Source organism: Microtus oregoni, unplaced genomic scaffold (assembly GCF_018167655.1).
Source record: "Microtus oregoni isolate MIOR12 unplaced genomic scaffold, Mior012 000035F_ref0000213, whole genome shotgun sequence".
Lineage (NCBI taxonomy): Eukaryota > Metazoa > Chordata > Mammalia > Rodentia > Cricetidae > Microtus > Microtus oregoni.
In genome coordinates, this window is record NW_024543094.1 from 13,037,089 (window position 1) to 13,058,952 (window position 21,864).

General features: G+C 41.4%; 2 protein-coding genes across 2 annotated transcripts in view; one reads left to right on the top strand and one right to left on the bottom strand.

The window, feature by feature from the left end:
* Positions 1 to 814: 814 nt before the first annotated feature.
* Tubal3 (tubulin alpha like 3) lies at positions 815 to 13,622 on the bottom strand. Its single transcript, XM_041630605.1, has 4 exons — positions 13,584 to 13,622; positions 6,622 to 6,865; positions 4,536 to 4,688; positions 815 to 1,755 (listed from the first exon to the last, which is right to left on the bottom strand). The coding sequence occupies exons 1-4, from the start codon at positions 13,620 to 13,622 to the stop codon at positions 815 to 817; spliced, it is 1,377 nt and encodes a 458-aa protein (XP_041486539.1).
* Positions 13,623 to 14,503: 881 nt separating this feature from the next.
* Net1 (neuroepithelial cell transforming 1) overlaps positions 14,504 to 21,864 on the top strand; it is a 49,126-nt gene continuing 41,765 nt past the window's right edge. The window contains exon 1 of the mRNA XM_041630782.1: positions 14,504 to 14,761. Coding sequence (XP_041486716.1) covers positions 14,634 to 14,761 — 128 coding nt within the window. The 5' untranslated portion in view covers positions 14,504 to 14,633. The remainder of the gene's footprint in view (positions 14,762 to 21,864) is intronic.

Consider the following 21,864-nt stretch of genomic DNA (forward strand, 5'->3'; position numbering starts at 1 on the left):
GAGCTCCCAGTTCGTGAAGAGACCCTTCCTTAATAAATATGGTGGAGAGAAATTGAGAGAGACATGACATCAGCTTCTGGATGCCATATGAACTTGCCCACATATCCATACTTCTAGAAGACATACAAACACGCACACACACATATGAGCATACTACACACACACACATACACATGCAAAACAAATACAACCGCCCATCCTGGACAGATCAAATAAAGAGGGGATACATAGCTTCTTACCTGCAGGATACTCACACCTAAATTCTAAAAATGCCCAACAGTATTCTCATTTGTTTGTTTGAAAATAAAACTAAGGAGTTAAAGCCCACACTTGGAGAAAGGAAAAGAAATATTCTGAAAACATTTGTGATTTAATTGATGTAGAATACATAAATAATAGAGAAATAACATTCATAATCTGTGTTGTTTTTCATCTTAGATACAGGAAAGGAAAAGCAGAAACATTAAGGTTCCATACTTGCTTGTTTTGTTTTGTTTTTTTAAAGCGGAGGGGCAAAGATTAAAGTCAGGCTTTTGCTGTGACATAAGAATTAGTAACAAAATAACTCTACCTAGAAGAGACTTAGTAGTTCAAATGACTGCAATCCTCAGAAGATTCTCAATTAGCAGAGCTGAATTCTACTGTGCACAAGAAAATATGACTGTATTGTTGATACTGATATATTTAATTTAATGCACAATTTGGGACCTTGTTGATTGGATTTTTGTTTTTCTTTTATTCATTAAGTATATAATAGCTTGAAAACAAATAACGACATTTTAACTCAGTATCCATTTGCTTTGTCATCTTTACATCAAAAACTCAGTCCCACTTCCTCATAATCTTTCTCCAGAGCAGCCAGGTCTTCCCGGGCCTCTATAAACTCCCCTTGGTCCATGCCTTCCATGATGTACCAGTGCAGAAATGCCTTCTTGGCATACATGAGGTCAAATTTGTGGTCCAGGCGGGCCCAGGTTTCCACAATCGCTGTGGTATTGCTCAACGTACACACAGCTCGCTGAACCCTGGCTAAATCACCTCCTGGCATTGCCGTAGGCGGCTGCTGATTGATGCCCACCTTGAAACCAGTTGGACACCAATCAACAAACTGAACAGAGGTCCTTGACTTCATGGCTATAATTGCTGCATTCACATCCTTAGGGACCACATCTCCTCTGTATAGTAGGCAGCAAGCCATGTACTTCCCAAGCCGAGGATCACACTTGACGAACTGGTTGGAGAACTCAAAGCAAGCAGCAGTGATGTCAGGCACAGAGAGCTGCTCATGGTAGGCTTTGTCAGCAGAGATGATGGGGGCAAAGGATGGGATGGGGAAATGTATTCTGGGATAAGGTACTAGGTTAGTCTGGAATTCAATTAAGTCCACATTCAGAGGCCCTTCAAAGCGGAGTGAAGCGGTAATGGAAGATAACACCTGAGCTATCAACCTATTGATACTAGCATAGGAAGGACGTTCAACACCAAGTTTGTGACGGCAGATGTCATAGAGAGCCTCGTTGTCCACCAAGAATGTGCAGTCTGAGTGTTCTATGGTGGAATGAGTAGTGAGGACGGCGTTGTAAGGTTCTACTACAGCGGTGGAGAGTCTAGGAGATGGGTAGACAGAGAACTCCAATTTTGTCTTCTTGTAATACTCTGCGGAGAGTTGCTCCATCAAGAGAGATGTAAATCCCGACCCTGTGCCTCCTCCAAAGCTTCGGTAAATCGAAATCGCCTGAAGTCCACTGCATTGTTCTGCCTGCGGAAAGAACAAGCAATGTCAATGAGGACTACTGAGAACTCAAGAACAATGGCAATGGGTTTTTTTTTTTTTTTTTTTTTTTTTTTTTTTTTTTTTTTTTATTTTAATTTATTTATTTATTAAGAATTTCTGCCTCGTCCCCACAACCGCTTCCCATTTCCCTCCCCCTCCCCCGATCAAGTCCCCCCCCCCTCATCTGCTCGAAGAGCAATCAGGGTTCCCTGACCTGTGGGAAGCCCAAGGACTGCCCACCTCTATCCAGGTCTCCTAAGGTGAGCATTCAAACTGCCTAGGCTCCCACAAAGCCAGTACGTGCAGTAGGATCAAAAACCCACTGCAATTGTTCTTGAGTTCTCAGTATTCCTCATTGTCCGCTATGTTCAGCTAGTCTGGATTTATCCCATGCTTTTTCAGACCTAGGCCAGCTGGCCTTGGTGAGATCCCAATAGAACATCCCCATTGTCTTAGTGTGTGGGTGCACCCCTCGTGGTCCTGAGTTCCTTGCTCGTGCTCCGTCTCCTTCTGCTCCTGATTTGGACCTTGAGATTTCTGTCCGGTGCTCCCGTGTGGGTCTCTGTCTCTGTCTCCTTTCATCGCCTGATGAAGGTTAATATTCCTGAGGATGCCTATGTGTTTGTCTTTGGATTCACCTTATTTAGCTTCTCTAGGAACATGAATTATAGGCTCAATGTCCTTTATTTATGGCTAGAAACCAAATATGAGTGAGTACATCCCATGTTCCTCTTTTTGGGTCTGGCTTACCTCACTCAGGATAGTGTTTTCTATTTCCATCCATTTGTATGCAAAATTCAAGAAGTCCTTGTTTTTTACTGCTGAGTAATACTCTAATATGTATATATTCCATACTTTCTTCATCCATTCTTCCGTTGAAGGGCAAAGAGAGGCCCTATCATACAACAAAAGTATATGCTCAACTATGTTCATGGCAGCATTGTTTGTAATAGCCAGAACCTGGCAATGGGTTTTTGATCCTACTGCACGTACTGGCTTTGTGGGAGCCTAGGCAGTTTGGATGCTCACCTTACTAAACCTGGACGGAGGTGGGTGGTTTTTGGACTTCCCACAGGGCAGGGAACCCTGATTGCTCTTTGGGCTGACGAGGGAGGGGAACTTGATTGGGGGAAGGGGAGGGAAATGGGAGGCGGTGGCGGGGAGGAGACAGAAATCTTTAATAAATAAATAAATTTTTTAAAAAAGAAAATTCCACCAGATATATGAAAACTAATAAACTAGATGGGTGATGGTAGAATATCAGTTCCCAGGAAGAGAAGCTTGGGAAGCAAGGCTGATGAAATGGCTCCATCAGCAAAGGGCTTGTCTTACAAGCATGCAGGTCTGAGTCTGAGTCTGAGTCTCAGAAGCTGCGTTGTAAAAAAGAAAAAAAAAACAAAAACCTGGTCATGGTGTCATCAGTCATCACCCCGGCACTGAAGAGGTGGAGGCAGACAGATCACCAGGGCTGGACGACTATCCATCATCTCCTGGCTGGCCAGTACCAGGTCATACAAGACCCCGTCTCAAACAAACAACAAAGAAGATGGAATCGAAGGCACGACAGGCAAGGGGGTCCTCCCCACATGCACCTGTGAGTACAAAGACACACAGGAATACACACCTCAGAGTGGCCTCTTCGGTCTTTATCAGCTACACGACAAACATGGCTACTTTGAAATATTCCTGAATGATCCTTCTGGCGTTAGTGAAGACTTTAGAATTTCACTACTGCTTGAGCGGTTCTAATCCCAAACTTCACAATGCTCCAAAATCCTCTCTTTTTTTTTTCATTTTGAGTACTTATGTGATGCCACTAATGGGAATTCCATATCTGCACTTAGAGCAGTGAGTAACAGTCAACATACAGGCACATTAAAAGTACCACATAAAATTGCCTAAAGCCTATGACTATATGGGTTATTAGAAATTTAAATGAGTTTTACATTTGTCTTGCTTGATCCCCTAAAATTGTGTGTGTGTGTGTGTGTGTGTGTGTGTGTGTGTGTGTATACAAATATACCAAAACCTGGAGAAAATACCCATCCAAGTAGTTCTGGTCCCAATCATTCAGCTAAGGGAGGCTCAGCCTATAGAAGCAATTGGCTGTCTTTCATTATTTTCCACGAATTTATCTACATGAGATCTGAAGGTTTTTGTCAATAATAAAGAAAAGAAAAAGAGCAAAATACAGAAGCAAAATAAAGTCCTGTCCACTATAGACAAAGTACCTCTTCCACACTACATCCAGGAAGATATGAAAGGTACTCTTACCAGTGGTTATACCGAACCACTTACTTAACAAAGGGTCTGCAGCGTCAAACCCTTACAGAACTATGAGAAAGGGCAGTAAGTATCCTTAACAGAAGGTCTGTCCCTTGTCACCTTCACAAGTAGTGGTGACTATTGGAAAGTAATTCATTTTAGAGAACTTTGAAAGTCTCTGCTAACACACACATGCGCGCTCTCTCTCTCTCTCTCTCTCTCTCTCTCTCTCTCTCTCTCGCACGCACGCACGCACGCACACACACACACACACACACTGCAATAGGAGAAACAAGGGTAAAGAAGTGCCACCTGACAACTGTAAAGGCCTCCTTTGTAACTGTGTAACCAAAGCCAACATCAGGACCCCTTAAGTATCTCTGGAGGCCCAGAGTCAGAGAATTGGGGAGGGAAGATGGGAGCAAGCAAGGGTGTGACTGCTACCACAAGAACAAAAGTATCCACCCTGACCCATTCATAGGTGGAGAGGGGCTACTTGCCAGCTTCCGGATCCTTTCTAACACAAGCTCAATGACATCTGAGCCCACGGAGTAGCGACCTCGTGCGTAGTTGTTTGCTGCATCTTCTTTTCCATTCACAAGTTGTTCCGGGTGGAAGAGTGAGTGGTACTTTCCCACACGGATCTCATCTGCAGGGAGGGAAGTGTGGTCAGTGAGTAACTTCTGGCTCCTCTCGAACCCTGACAGGACTCTATGCTCTGATCCCTGTCCTTTTCCCGTGTTAGGCAAAGGAATGGGATTTACTCTGTAGAAACGGCTTTTCTTAGTCTAGAAAAACAAAGAAGTCTTCTTGCTGGTGTTTTTGGTAAGGTGCTATGTATTCCAAAAGACCCTGAACTGTCCGTCATCTAGCCTCCACATCCCAAGAGCTGAAATTACAGGTGTGCATGGCCATGTCTGTTCTAATGTTGAGTTTAGGAAGTTATTACAGGATTCCTGCATGTTAGGCAAGCACTACACCAACCGAGCTACATTCCCAATAATTTCTTAGTTTTTATTTGTTCATAACACCTAGCAGAGCCTGTACATAAGGATCTTTAACCTTACCCTTTTCACCCTATCCATTTAAATAAAACTTTTAATATTTGTACTATATTAACATTCATTAGCATCAACCCACTTTGTCCCATCAATTTATTATGCATTCTAATGCCATTCTAATAAGGAAATCAACTCTAGTATAGACAGATTGCATTTTTCTAGTAGGGCAGACTATTTTCCAAAGATGGCCACAAAAACACTTCCTATTACACATTGCTTCGAGAAGCCTGTTATGCTTGCATTAAAAGGTGGAGGGGGGGTTCATATCCCTTCCCTGTGTCTTCATAACTATCTTGACTCATTGATAACAGCTAAAATGGAACTATGTAATTTCCAGGACTGGGTAACAAACACCATGAACATCTTCCTTGTACCCATGAGATACTTGGTCTTGGCACCTAACCACCATGCTATGATGAGGTCAAAGCTTCACAAAGACAGTTCACATGAAGAGGACTCAAAGCCCCAGCGGCATCCATGGCTCAGGACTCAGAACCCCAACTTGACAGATAAGGTGAGTGGGCCACTATCCAAGTGAGTCCCCTGGCTCCCATCTGAATCTTTAAATCTGGAATGATGTGGAACAGTGAGCACTCGTATCTTCTGAGCCCCGCACAGATTATAGATTCATGAACAAAATAATGGCTACTACTGCCTTACAACACTGCATTTGAAGGAAGCTTATTGTGTAGAAATAGATAACTAATATACATCAGATCTAAACCTACCCTCCTCTCTAGACTCTCTCTCAAGACAATGCCTTCTTTCTATGTCCAGTATTTTTCTACTGCATGTTAGAAGTTTTATTTTCAGGATATTGTGAAGTCTGCCATTGTTAATTATAAAATAGCTTTTTGGCTATCAAGATAGAAAATGGGTAAAAACTTGTTACCAAATCTGGTTACTTGAGCTGGACTCCTGGGACCTTTCAAGTTGTTTTCTGACCTCCACACGAGAGATAGAGAGAGGAAGAAGGAGAGAGAGGGAGGGAGGGAGGAAGAGGGACAGAGGGAGAGAGAGAGGATTGATTCTAGAGAGAGAAAATGAAGAGAGGAAGAGGGAGAAGGAGAAAGAGAGAGAAAAATAAGTAGAATTTTAAAATAGCATTAGCTTCCCCCATAATTTTAAGATTTATGTGGTATCTTATTTCTGAGGAATAGTTTTCAAATACTCTACTCTTTTGCAGAAGATAATGACAAGTTTTCAGGTTCTTTGCTGATAGCTTCTAGTTTTGCTCTCAGACCAGGGAAAGGATTCAGTGTTCTACGGAAATATGTGGGTGGATAAATTAGAAGCTTTACTTAGTTTATCCCCCAGGAAAGTGGGCTAATGTCCATTTGGGTATGTTTGTCGTGGCATAGACTGAGGTTGGAAAAGGTCTACACAATCCTATTCATATAGATGAGCACCATCTTGTAATCTCACCTGCTGCAGGAAGGTCATATCTCTACCATCACTCACCTGTCTGGTTTGTTTGAGTTGGGACTTGGTTAAAGCACTAGCAAGTCAAATTTAGATTACCTATAACAGTTGGTTCAAGGTCCATGAAAAGTGCTCTGGGCACATGCTTCCCGGCTCTTGTCTCATCAAAGAAAGTATCTAAAGATGCGCTCCTATGTTCCGTCCTAGCCTTTTCCAAATGATCGTGTTGACTGTCCAGAATAAAGCCATCTGGCTGGATTCCATGTTCCAGGCAATACAGTTCCCAGCAAGCATCCCCGATCTGGACACCAGCTTGACCAATGTGAACGGAGAGACACTCCCTCTGGAATAAGCCATAATGAGTTAGATTGGAGTAGGAGTTTAGATAGCATGAACACTGCTGGTTACATCTAAAAAGGCCAAACTAGCTTAGAAATCATAAGGGAAGTTCATTGTAATCTAATTCAGGGATTATCAACCCTCCTACTACTGTGACCCTCTAATGCAATTCCTCATTTTGTAATAATCCCCAGTCACAAAATTATTTTTGGTGTTACTTCATAACTGTAATTTTGCTACTGTTATGAATCATAATATAAATATCTATGTTTTCTTATTGTCTTAGGTGAGCCCCATGAAAGGATCATTCAGTCTCCAAGGGGGTCATGACCTACAGGTTGAGAAGCACTAATCTAAAATGTTCTACAAAGGGGACCAGCTAGGTATCTCAGCAGGTAAAAAGCAATTGCCAGCCCATAATCCTGACAGCCTGAATACAATCCCTAGAACACGCATACAAGGGGAAGAAGATAACCATCCCCACAAAAGTGTTCCATGAATAACAAATTCCAAGGAGTAAACATGTTTCATGGAAAACGGAACCAAGGACGGAAATGGTACCTAAATTCTGTCATGCTGGCGAGTCAGCTCATTGAGTAAAATCAATTGCCTTGAAAGCCAGAGGACCTAAGTTGGATCCCTGGAACCCAGGTAAAGACAGAAGGAGACAGCAGGCTACCCAAAGCTTCCACACATGGCTGGTGACATGCAAATTCTCATGTATTCACATACGTATGCATACATGCAATCATGATAAACAAGACAAAAATGTCTTAGAAGTTTTTCTACTCTATAAAGTCCCTACTAGTGTGTGCTAGATGGAGAACTGAGTTAAGACTATATATGTATAGTCTTATATGACCAACACAGAACTGTAATTAATGGTAAAATGTGGGTGTGGTAAATGGGTGTTTTTGTTTGTTTGTTTGTTTTATTGTTTTTATTGAGCTATACATTATCCCACTCTCCTTCGTTCCTCCCCTCTCCCCTTCCACCCTCACCCTTACCCTCCATGCTCCCAGTTTACTCAGGAGATCTTAAGTAAATCTTCCTTCCTAGGTGGCTCCATGTATGTCTCTCTTAGGGTCCTCTTTGATGTCTAGGTTCTCTGGGGTTGTGAACTGTAGACTGGTTAACCTTTGCTTTCTTCTAATATCCAGTTATGAGTGAGTACATATAATATTTGTCTTTGTGGGTCTGGGTTACCTCACTCAGTACGGTTTTTTATAGTTCTGTCCATTTGCCCGCAGTAAATGGGTCTTTACATCAAACTAATTTACCCAGAAAAAAAGTTATTAGAAGAGAGTAAATTTTAAATCAACCAGCTTTTTCAAATAGTAAAACTCATTGCAGACAAATTAAATATGTTGTTTCTTCATTATTGAAATTTTGTTATTCATATGTACTCACCAAAGGAAAGAATATTCTAAGGTTAAAACTATTAGAAATTTTCACTTATTTTCCAAAACAAGCACGTCATTGTGCATTAAAAACTGGAGGCCAATATTAAGATATTAAAATACTTAGCGTAAAAGAAAAAATAAGTGTTTTGTGAGGTTTCTAGCTCAGTATAAATGGTGATGAGCTACAGAATGCATATGCTTAACTCTGACATGATTATAGTTTCATTTGTAATCATTTAAATCTAAAATTTTCCAATGTTTCTTTCTCTCTTTTTTTTTGATTGGTTTTTCCCCACAGCCCACTAGAGAAAGAGAATATAAAGATTATTGTTGGCTGTATTTGAGAAAACATGCAGAAATATGAGATGGAAAGATATAACTCTGAGTAATGAATCTATTTGTGTAAAATCTTGGCAGGATTATTACATATTTTGAATTAATAAATGAATTAATAGACACTTAGATATTTAGAGTGGACTTGTATAATCCATTTGTATTTAGTGAATTAAAAGACTTATTAATAATTGTAAAATGATATTGAACTCTTCAAAAAATGAAGGTTTTTTATTTTCCATAAAAAAAAAAAAACTGGAGGCCAAAGAGGTGACTGGGTAGGTAAAGGTGCTTGTCTCCGGGCCTGAAGAGCAGAGTTTGGTCCCCAGATCCACATGGTGGAAAGAGAGAATCAGCAACAAGTCCTTTAAGTTGACATCTGACCCTGCACTAGAGCCCTGACCCCTTCACACACAATGAATAAAATAAATGTAATAATTTAAGGAAACCCCTATCATATGCATAATTTTATAAGGAATATTTTGTCAAATACTTTTTTACAAATACTTATTTTCTATCATTTTGTGTGTCTAGATGTATGGGAGTTCAGATCCCCAGAACCACAGAAGTGCTGCATGGGTGAGGCAACTTGCCTATACCTATAGCCTGGGAAGGCAGGGATAGAAGATCCATAAAGCCAGACATCGAGCAAAGGTAGCTGGATCTCTAAACTCTGGGTTTGATTGAAATAACCTGGCTCCAAAAATAAAACGGAATAACAATTGAGGATGCTTCCTGACATCAACTTTGGGCCTCCATATGCAGGTACTTCCCCATACGCCTGTCCACATACACAAGGAAAAAAGAAAGGAAATTCATGATTACACAAACTCTAGTTATTTCTGAATAATTGGAATTTTATTATGTAAATGTTACTCTTTTAATCTGCCCTCATCAGCATTCATTATTTTTTTAAAGTAAACATCTTTTTAAGTAGTTGAGAGAGGCCACATTCCTTAGTTAGGGGTTCTATTATTGCAACAAAACACCATAACAAAAAGCAAGTTGGAGAGAAAAGGGTTTATTAGGCTTACACTTAAGCATGGCTGTTCATCATTGAAGGAAGTCAGGACAGGAGCTCAAACAGGGTAGGATCCCAGAGGCAGGAGTTAATGCAGAGGCCATGGAGGAGAGCTGCTTACTGGCTTGCTCCTCATGGCTTGCTCAACCTACCTTATTACAGAACCTAGGACCACCAACTTAGGGATGGCATCACCTACCATGGGCTAGGCCCTCTCCCGTTGATCACTAAATGAGAAAATGCCTTATGGCTGGATCTCAAGGAGACACACAAAACCTCCAGTACACCATATTAACTACTTTTTAACAGAGAAAAGAAAAGGTTAAATTCTAGAAATCTATAGTACTATCTGATGTAAAGTTGCTACGTTTTGATTGCCAGTGGTCTTGTACCAAGTCTGCCCTGGCTTGCCCGGCCTTTTGCATTCTCAAGTCCTTCAAGGTGCTTGGCCTTGTAAGCTGGGTGGGGTAGCAACCACAAATGCACTGTCTCAAAGTCTGAACTCAGCTACAGACCTCAGCCCTCCCACTAATTGCTGGCCAGGCCTGCGTGAACAAGAAGTCAGAGACGAGGTCAAGAGCTCTGACCTGCCACACCCCAGCAATCTGATCCGGATTCTGCCATGTTCAGCAGCATCAAGCGCTTGTACTTTGTCTCAATTGACTCGGCATACCATAGACTTCTTCACTTCATGAGAATTTCAGATTTAATGCTTAGAACTTCATCTTGTTTAATTTGCACGACTATCAGTTTCCGGTGACAATGGCTATTGACCTTAACTTCAACATCACTTAGAACAAACTAATAGCCCTACATCTCTCGGCATATGACAATCAAAGCAGTACCTTCCATTATGAACAAGCTTCATAAATCCTTATCTGCAAAGGACAATTCCATTCCTCTCCCTCCTTTTGGACTTTAAAAGCTGTAAATATATTAACCAAACCAGACCTTTGTCCTCTAAGTTTAAGACCGATTTAGAGAGGAAGCTTGTTTATTGTGTCTGTACCCAAAAGAAACTCTACAAAATTCACAGGCAAACAGCTCCCAGCGACTCCCTTCGCCAGCTGTCAGTGGCCACACCGGGAACTCTGTTGAGAGGCATACTCACTGACAGTAAATCACAGTAAAAACAATCACCAACAGTAATAAATTGCCACCCTTCGCATGCTCAAACAACACAGTAAGTAGTACTACTCTTTCTCAACATAGCAGGCCTCTCAACACAGCACAACTTGGCCTGACAAGCCCTGTTCTTGACTGTAGAAACATCCATCTCTACAAAATAGCCACATCTGGTGGTAGAGACCTTATTCTTCTCTTAGCCTCTGCCATCTTTCAACACTCTCTATTAGAACATTAGCCGTAGTATTAAATAGTCTAAGATTGTAAACTACCCACTAAATGTCAGCATTGATAAGTCCCAGCACACTAATAAATGCTGTTCCAAAACTGATTTGAGTTACTGAGAAAGGATAATTTTCAATTAATTTTAATTTTAATGTGAGGAGAGCTGCAGATTCAAATGCAGTTCTAAGAAATGAGCAAAAGACCTTTCATACCCTTTACTCTTTTGCTCCCAGGGGAAATACCTTGCAGGACAACATCCCACCCAGAATGCTGATACTGATCCAGTCAAGACACAGGACGTTCTAATGTAAGTATCTTTTGTGTTGGAAGCCTTGGTTCTTAAGGTAAAAACAACTTAAGCAACCCGAATACAGGAAAGTCCACTGTGGGGAGACAAAGATGAAAAAGCAGTTTGAAAGGTTTCTTCCATTAAAGAATTCAAAATTCTAAGATACTGAAAACTACTGTGGTTTCCATAGGGAGGGAAATCCCTTAATTCTCTAAAGGCAGTCCTCTAAGGCAGCCCCAAGTAACTATGTTCCTTCTCACACAGAACTAAAGAAGCTAAAGACAGTGCTGTGTCCTTTGATCTGCCACACACTTTTGATTTATTAAGGATTTAGGGTAGAGGAAAGTACCTAAATAGAATCTATGAAATCCACCACCATCCCAACTCAACACTGTCAATTGCATACTGTGCCCACTTACCATGGTGATCTGAAGGTGTCCCTACAGCCCTGTGGTGATGATTGAGGAGCAGTCATTTCTAGCCAAGCCTTATCACTGGGCCCGGAAATAACTCCACCTGAGGATTAGAAACATTCTTCTCTTAAAGCAACACACATAATTTTTAATCTTTCAGTTCTCACATGACAATGTTGCCGTAATGGGACTGAACAGGCTGTGTTATAGTTTATGCCAACTACAGCTTAGTCTACTACAGTAGTGACAGCTTACCTGCAACTGCTTCTAAACTAGATGCACGTTGACTATAATACATTAGTGTGTGTGTGTGTGTGTGCGCGTGCACATGCACATGTGTATTTGTGTGGGTGTGGATGCACATTCATGTGTATGTACATGTGTGGAGGCCAGAGGACAGCCTCGGGTGTTGGTCTTCAGGAGCCATCCATCTTGGTTGTGTTACCGGGACTCTTATAAAAGAAAACATTTAACTGGGGCTGGTTTACAGTTTCAGAGGTTCAGTCCATTATCACGGAGGGAGGAATGGTGGCACCCAGGCAGACATGGTGCTAGAGAAGTAGCCAAGAATTCTACATCCAGATCCACAGGCAACAGAAGAGAAAAACTCTGGGCTTGGAAGGGGCTTTTTGAAACCTCAAAGCCCATCCTCAGTGGCATACTTCCTCCAATAAGACTGTACCTCCTAATCCTCTCACATAGTGCCACTCCCTGGTGACCAAGTACTCCAATCTATATGGGGGTCATTTTTATTCAAACCACCACCCTGGTATATCAAGTTCAACATTGGGGGCAACTCGAGCTCTCACGCTTTTGCAGTAAGCGCTTTGCTCATTATCTTCCCAGCCCTCACAAATGTCTTCCTAAATTTTTCCTCTAATATTAAGAATTGAGTCAACATTGATGGGGAAAATGAGAGCATTTGAGTAAGGTAAGAAGGAGTCCATTTAACCTGGAGCTGGAGTTACAGACAGCTGTGAGCTGTCCAATGTGGTTACTAAGATCCAAACTTGTATCTTCTACAAGATCATCCAATACTTTTAACTGATGAGCCATCCCTCCATCCCTGGTTTAGTTTTTTTGCTTTTTCTGATACAATATTTTTATTGATTGTTTGGAAGTTTCACATAATGCACCCTGATCACACTCACTTCACAGTCTTCCCAAGCCCACACCCACCCCACCTTTGGGGTTTCCCCCAAAGAAAAGAAAGAAAGAAAGAAAATGCCATTTTCTTGAAGGGGCTGGTTTTAATTTTGAGACAAAGTTGGGAAGGAAAGGGTTTATTTTATGCTTCCACATCACAGTTCATCAGCAAAGGAAGTCGGGACAGGAACTCAAGACAGGCATGAACCTAGAGGCAGAAGCTCAATAGAGGCTATGGGGGGAGGGTGCTGCTGCTTACTAGCTTGCTCCTCATATCTTGCTAAGCCTGATTTGTTATAAAAACCCAGGACCACCAGCCATGAGATAGCACCACCCTCAACGAGCAGGACCTGCCCTCATCAATCGCCAATTAAGAAAAGGCTCTACAGGCTTGCCTACAGCCCGATATTACAGCAGCATATTTTTAGTGGAGTTTCTCTCCTCACAGGTGACTATTGCTTGTGTTAAGTTGACATAAACCTAGCCAGCACAGTTCTACAGCTCATGTTTTTATTTAAAATTAAAATGTTTAATCTTATTACATGCTTTTTTGTTTTGTTTTGTTTTGTTTCAAGATAAGGTTTCTCTGTGTGGATCTGGCTCCATTGGAGCTCACTCTGTAGACCAGGCAGGCTATAAACTCACAGAGATCCACCTGCCTCTGCCTCCTGGGTGCTGGAATTAAAGGCACATGACACCATCACCTGTCATACCTTTTATTTTTAATTATTTCTTTTATTTTTTGAGATTATAATTGCATCACTTACCTCCTTTTCTTCCCTCCCTCCTAGCCTTCTCTTATACATCTTCTCGCTCTCTTTCAAATTTGTGGTCTCTTTTTTTCATTAATTATTGCTACATACATATACATATATACCTATATGTTCCTAAATACATAAATACAGCATGCTCAGTCTGTATGGTATTACTTGTATATGTTTTCAGGGCTGACTGCTTGGTATTGGTGTGTTCTTTCCTATTTCTTTATAGGCTGAAGATAGTCTTTCCAGTCAATGAGTTGTATTTAGATATCTCCCAATCACTCATTTGGATTGCCTTTAATTTTTCTATTATGTACAAAGCCATTAACATCTTCCTGCACATATGGCGTTATTTTTTAGGATAACCTCCCACAAAAATAAGAGACCACATGTAAGGCTGTTATCGATATTTAAAATAAAGAACTTTTTATTTTCCAGTCTTCATAAAATAACCTGAGAACTGTCCTTTTGTTCCGTGCCGCACATTTTCAGTTTTGCCAGCAGAGGAAGCACTGGAAGACAGGAGGACTAGCTATACGACACTGGTTTATCTATCTGGCGGCATAACTGAGAACACAGGTATTGCTTTTGGCAAGTGGGCATATATCCCAGAAGAATAATTTAGTCTTTATATGCCCACTGCACCTTGCTTTCCTTTCAACATATCAAACGCTAAGCAACATCAAATGGTAAACAGCTTTCTATTCCTTTTTCTGGCCTGCAGCAAACGTGAATAAAGACTGACTTTGGGAGATTCAGGAAACCCCTAACTTTCACCCTGCTGATGCTAATTTCTCTCGCCTTTCACCTCAGGCTTCCTGGAGTGTGCTGTGAGGTCCTAGGCACTGGGGCGGGACTCCACATATCCTAGCAACCGCTACCCGCTCTCTGATTGGCTGACCGCTGGGCCGCCGCCATTTTCAAATCCCCGGATGATGGCGGTACCAGCTTTCTGCTAGAAGGCAACATCCTGCCTCGCAGAAGCTGGCGGGCACCGTGCCCGCCACGGTCGGTCTCCCGGGCACTGGGCCACCGCCCCACCCCCTGTCCTCGGACATGGAGCCAGAGCCAGCGGCTCAGAAGCAGCCCCGGCCGCGGAGGAGAAGCCGCAGGGCCTCAGTGCTCTGCGAGGACCGAGCCGCAGGGCCTCCGACCGACACACCCGGGCCGGCGGCGGACGGGAGGTGAGTGTGCAGGAAGTGGCTGGGGAGAGCCAGAGATGGATCCCGGTGACCGGGAAGTGGGTGGATGGGGAGCACCAAGCGTGGAATCCAGAGACTCGGAAAGGGGTGGATGCTCCTGGAGAAGAGGGAGCTCACCGCGCGCTGGGAATGGAGCAGGGAGGTAGGCAGGGAGGTAGGAGCACGGAGGGAGGCAGGCCGGGCAGAAATGCGGGAACCCACGGGAGGAGAGTGTGCTGCTTGCTGGCCAGGCCGGAGGCACCGAGGACTCACCAGCCCTGAGCTGAGGCCCCAAACAGCGACTGCTCGGCCCTGCTTAGAAGGGGCGAACCCATTGGACTTGTTGACAGTCTCCTTTAACCCCTTCCTGGGGAGCCGTACTTTTCTGTACAAGAGCTGTCCCCTATGCGACTCTAGCAGACCCAGACTGTCACGGAGCCTGTGGTAAGGGGAGTGATTGTCACCTAAACAGGCACCAGCCCTTTAAGCCTAAAAGCGGCTGTTTGAAATGAAATGGGTTTTTTTCCAGACCAGAATAGGCCAGGCATGAAGAGATCAGAGAAAGACACTCTCTGACTTTTCGATTATTAGCACATTTTATATTCTGTGTCTTCATTTCTGTATGTCTGGAAAAGGTGGACGTTAGATTGATTTTAGAAACCTGCATCTGGAAGAGAGGCCATGGAAATCACAATGTTATTATCAAATAGGAAATCGGAATGGCATTTGTCTGTGCTGCTCTGCAATGCTTTTGACCCGTGATATATGAAATTGTTTTAAATTACTGAATATAGTGTTTCCCATCCTAATCCTATCCTAATGAGGGACTCGGATGAAGTGTCAGGTCCCATCACTTTGTATGAGCTCGGTGCCTGTGCACTGAGGATACCATAGTTTCTGCTTCACATAGGCATTGGTGGACCTCAGTGCTTAGCATAGCCCTGCACGAAGAACGCTCCACACAAATCTTGTCTGTCAGTTTTTATCTTTGAAGGAGACCATCCGGTATCTGCTCCATCTTTTCAGAAGCCCACGTCCCACTTGCCGCGGTTTTAGGTTTGGTGGTGATGGCTTTGTTTCTGAGGCAGGTTCTCATTGTGTAACTTGATCATCCCAGAACTCCGTGTGTGAGGAAGCTGAGCAGAAACTCACACCGTCATTCTGCACCGGAGCTGTTCTCTACTAAAACTAGCAGGCTGCAGGGGCTCAGATCAAACCTCGGGGTAACAGTGCTGAGGAGGAGAATTGTTACCTGAGCAGGCAGCAAACCTTTCTGCCTAAAAGCTTTCTTCCTTGGCCTCCCCCAGTGCTAGGATTACAGTGTATGCCACCACACCCAGATCACTTGTTATGATTTTAAACTTTTATATAACTTTCTGTCCAGTTATGCCATATGGTTTTGAGGAATATCTTACTTTCATTACCAATGCATGGGTAAACCCAGTGTGTTAAGTAACTCCGTAAAGAGCTAGATTCTTTCACTTGGTGCAGATTTTTATTAGTTTGAAGTTTAAGGTAATAATTTACCTGAATTGTGACCTTCTGAATCGTCCTCTCATCCTGTGTTTAAGAAGAAGTCAGCGTGCAGAAGGAAGTCATCCTTAAGACTGAGAGTTAGGAAAATCAGGAAAGACTAGTTAAAGGGGGGAAAAAGAGGAGAGATTCCAAAAGATGGATGGAGGCAGTTCTGCACTCATTCAGTGATACTGTTGCACCTGCCAGACAAAGACACTGTTGTAGATAGTGAGGACTCTAGAACACAAATAGCTAGCTGGAGCTCTTGCTCTTGGGAAGCTGGGATTCTCTTGGGGAGGGTTGGTCACATGAAGTGAATGAAAGCCTCGTGAGAGGCATAGAGATCATTACTATTTTTCGGAGATCACAGGGAAAGTTTCTTGATAATGCAGTTGGAGAGAAGGGAGGGATGGAGATGTGGGAATTTGGAAAAAACTTCTCTGAGCATAGAGGAGCAGCAAGTGCTCATCTGGGAAGAAGAATTCTGGGTATCTCAGGGAACTTCAAAATGGGCGAAGAGGGTGAAGTAAAGCAAGTGGGGCATGTGGGAAATGGAGTGACAGAGGTGATCTTATAGTAGTTAGTGCCTGGTGGACAGTCATTGTCGGACCTCCAGATCCAGACCAAGGAGCTGGCTCAGCAGCTAAAGGCATGTTCTGACAAGGCTGACCTGAGTTCGAGCTTCAGGACCCACACAGTGGAAAGAGAGAGTCCACCTCCACGTTGTTCTCTGGCCTGTACACACATACATACATAAATGAAAAAATATTTTTAAGAATTTCAAGTTTAATTTAGCAAATTAGGAAGGAAGTTAGAGGAAATGGTATAGACACATGCTTGTGTGTATGGTATATGTTGCTAGTGACTGTGCATACAGGTATTTGTACTCAACAGTACATTAGAGAATGTTTATCCAATCGTATTTTTAAGAGTGTTAAGTTGGTTGAGTGTATTAAATTCTTTTATACATTTTTCAGCTTTTTGAGTTTGGTTTTTTTGTTCATTCACTTGTTTTGAAGCCAAACCTCCCCAGACTGGCCTGGGACTTAATATGTAGTCAAGGCTAGCCTTGAACTCCTGAACCTCCTGCCTCTACCTCAAGAGTGCTGGGGTTACCAGTGTGTGCCACTGTGATTAGCTACTTTCAGCCCTTTCAAATAAGAATTTGTCAGGCTTTAACCCCTTCTTACTCTATATAGAATATAGAGCTGAGAATAGTTTGCAGTGGGTTGAAAAAAAATGTGGTGTGATTTATTCAGAAAATAAATGAATGTCAGATACAAAGAATTAGAGATGGGAAGTAATCTAGTAGGAACAAATAAGTAAGTTAAATAGTATTTGGTAAGAGCTTCTAGTGATAGACAGTGGCGTAGATGCAAATAAAAGGAATACTCCATCCTGGCTAGAGAAGACGGGAAATAACTCCCTGTTGCAATCCCTGAGTCCAGGAGGATTGTTGGTTTGTGTATCCGCGCAAAATAAATGCAATGCAGATATCAAAGAATATTTACCACTTTAATGATAAACTTACAGAACCAGAGTTCCAGCGTAGTATAGGAGGTAGGGAGGGAAAAAAGGGTCGAGCCGCTGAGCTGCACGCCCATTTATTGGCAGGCATACGCCCGAGGCAAACCCCGCCCCCTAAAGGGGCTGTCTTAACCCTACATCTCCCCCTTTTGTCTAAATAAGGCAGAACTAAACCAAATATAACTATAAACAATAATAACAAATGATAAATATAACAAACAATATTGAGAACAAAAGTTTTGCTAGAGAGTAACTACAATTAAATAATCTTCAACTCCATCAAAGATCTGAGAAGGGAGTAAATATTACTTAACAAATGAGAGATATCCAAAATTTGCAACAAATGACAGAGACAACTGACTACCTGGGCAATCACCCAAAATCTCGTTTGCAATGTTGAGTCAACCAACTTTGGCTAAGGCCTAACATAACTGACATACCATTATCAAATGCAAGGAACTTTCTTAGAATTATCCTACCCTGTCTTGGCAAGATAAGACAATTCTGTTTCATATTTTAGTCAGTAGTTGAGGTATGGGCTTTTCTTAACCCAAAGGCCAGTTCTGCCAAGAAGACAAGCTCCCAGTGGAGTGTCTTTGGTGCTCAACGTTCTCTCGGGAGTAGAGTGGTGTTGCCAGGAGTCATTGTGTCTCATTGGCACAGAATTCTAGGTTAGATTAAAGGCCATTTTCTACAGCTCTTCAAAGAGACTGAAGATTATACTATTTATACTAAAAAGAATCTCTATGTATTTAAAAGATCTGATTATCCTAAAAATAAATATGACAAACATATAATTCTCAATACCTATCTAATTTGAAACTAAGAGAATAAACAACTGTGCAATATATGAAGGCAATGATCTTCACCTGTAAACAATGTCATTACTTATCGAATGTAAACAATGTTATTACATAAATAGTACCAGAGGTAGAAATGTACATTGTGATATGATAGATGTATCCATACAATATAAGCATACTCTTATACAAAAGTAGAGGTAGGAACACTCACATTCAATATTCAATATATCAAAATACAAGAAACAGTACCAATATAATTTTCTAAAAACAGTAAGTCACAAATACCAATCATCCCATCAAACCAGTTAATCCCCCTCTTTTTTTTTTGAATATACCCCTAATTCCATACAATATCTCCCCATCCCCTCAACCCTAAACCAATCACTAAAAGATGTCCCTAACCCTGTGGGCAAACTCTGTTGGGAGAGGGGACGTCGTCCTCTTAGATTGCTTCTAGCTGACATGGGGGCGACGTTCTTCTTAGGGCCCCCTGTGAAAGCAAATGATGGTAAAATTCCCAAATTAACCTTTGACTTAAGAAAATTATAACTAGTCTCTGAGTGTTTTGAGAAGGTCCGGCCAGAGCGTTGTCAAAAATGTGCATCATACGAAATTGTCTCTTGCAGTTGGTACCAAAAAACAGGTCTAAAATTAGTGCTTAAAAAAAAAAAATTCATGATGTCATAAAAACCAGATTGAGTTGATGTTGTGGGGCCCCATCTTCATCCTGGAAACTTCAAAGATTACTGTAGGAAAATATGTTGCTTGTTATGGGAAATTTAAACATTAACAACAAGGACATATACCGACATATAAAGAAAGACAAAGATATGAGGAAAGGCAAAGAAAGCTTATCAAGTATCAAATTATTCTTATTCTGTCCCGTGTCATGGCTCCTGACCTGAGACAGAAACTCTGAAATATCCCTTATTAACAGGCTTGGAATTGAAGAGGGACTGAGCCATAGTCCAACTCCAAAACCAGCTCTACACATTTATAAAGAAGTGTTCAATAAAACATATATATATATATATATATATATATATATATATAAATCAATACTTACAATATGTATAGAATTTTATTGTTGATGTTTAGTGGGTCGTAACTATTTTCCATCCATCAGTAATTAAATATTCAGGGTCCCTTAAATTCTTTGGAGATGAATATTTTCCTGTGGAGATAAGAAAAGAACCCTGCCCCCATTCTATCAGTAATCCTTACCATCTGGATGCCGGTCATCCTTGTGAATGAATTGTTATCTATCTTTTCCAAGTGACTTCTCTTCCTCAAACCAAACCTTTAGTAATTTTGATGGTATCCACAATTTTTCCTCACCTGTGGAGATAAGAGCAAAACCCCTTCCCCAACGCAGCACATCTCCTGGCTTCCATTGTGAGGTCAGCACATCCTTGAAATAAACTGGTTGATTTAGTTCAGCAGACTTTTCCATTATCCAATGTCTTTCTGCGGCTGTCGTTCCCTTCTCATTAGCGTTGAGAAAATTCAAGGTTAACAAAGCATTATGTAACCTATTTTGGGGGGTGTTTTCCACCCCTTTCTGTTTGTTCAACATATCCTTTATAGTTTGATTTGATCTTTCTATGACTGCTTGACCTGTAGAATTGTATGGTATACCTGTAACATGCTTGATATTGTAATAATCAAAAAAATGTTTCATTTTCCTAGAGACATGAGCAGGACCATTATCTGTCTTTATTTGTGTAGGTATACCCATAATAGCCATGACTTCTAATAAATGAGTGATTACTGAATCAGCTTTTTCTGAACTTAAAGCAGTTGCCCACTGAAAGCCTGAATAAGTGTCGATGGTGTGATGAACATACTTTAATTTGCCAAATTCTGCAAAGTGGAACACATCCATCTGCCAGATTTCATTTCTATGGGTGCCCTTTGGATTAGCCCCTGCTGGCAGAGGCGTTTGGTTATAGAAAGAGCAGGTAGGGCATTTCTTCACAATCTCCTTAGCTTGTTGCCATGTAATTGAAAACTCTTTCTTCAAACCTTTGCTATTAACATGATGTTTTTTATGAAATTTAGAGGCTTGTAGCACACTACCAATCAATAATTGATCAATTTCTGCATTACCTTGTGCTAGAGGACCTGGCAGACCCGTATGGGATCGGATGTGTGTTATGTACATAGGGCAAAGCCTGTTCCTGATCAAATCTTGAACCTGGAGAAACAATGAGGTTAGTTCTGTATCATCAGGTATAAATTCAGCAGTTTCAATATGTAAAATAACTCTTTCTGCATATTGTGAATCAGTAACTATATTAATAGGTTCTTTAAAATCTCTTAGTACCATAAGAATGGCATATAATTCTGTCTTCTGGACAGAATCATAAGGACTTTGTTCCACCTTACCCAAGTCTTCTGATTTGTAACCTGCCTTCCCTGATTTATTGGCATCAGTATAGAATGTACGGGCTCCAGTTATAGGAGCATCACGGACTATTCGAGGAAGGATCCAAGAAGTTCTCTTTATGAAGTTGAGCCGCTTGCTTTTTGGATAGTTGTTATTAATGTCTCCCAAAAAATTAGCACAAGCTCTTTGCCATGGTTCATTATCTTCCCATAATTTCTTTAGTTCATCAGCAGTGAAAGGCACTATAATTTCTGTTGGGTCTATGCCTGCTAGTTGACGAAGTCTCAGCTTGCCTTTTATAATTAACTCAGAGACTTTTTCCACATAAGTTTTCAGTTTCTTACTTGGTTTATGTGGTAAAAAGATCCATTCCAAGATAATATCATCTCTCTGCATTAAAATTCCTGTAGGAGAAATTTTTGATGGTAATATGACAAGAATACAATCGAGCTCTGGATTCACTCTGTCCACATGTGCCTGTTGTAATTTCTCCTCAATCACTGTCAGTTCCTTTTCTGCTTCAGCTGTTAATTCTCTGGGACTGTTCAAATCTTTATCACCATTTAAGGTCTTGTTCAAATGAATTATTAGATCAGGTGTTATCCCAATAGCTGGTCGTAAACTGGAAATGTCTCCTAACAGTCTTTGAAAGTCATTAAGAGTCCGTAGGCGATCTCTCCGAATTTGTGCCTTCTGTGTCTTAATTTTTTGCAAACCTATTCTATAACCTAAATAATTAACAGAATCTCCCTTCTGAATCTTTTTAGGAGCAATTTGTAATCCCCATTTAGGTAACAGTATCTGTATTTCTTCAAACAGTCTGTTCAAGGTATCTATGTTTGAATCAGATAACAATATGTCGTCCATGTAAT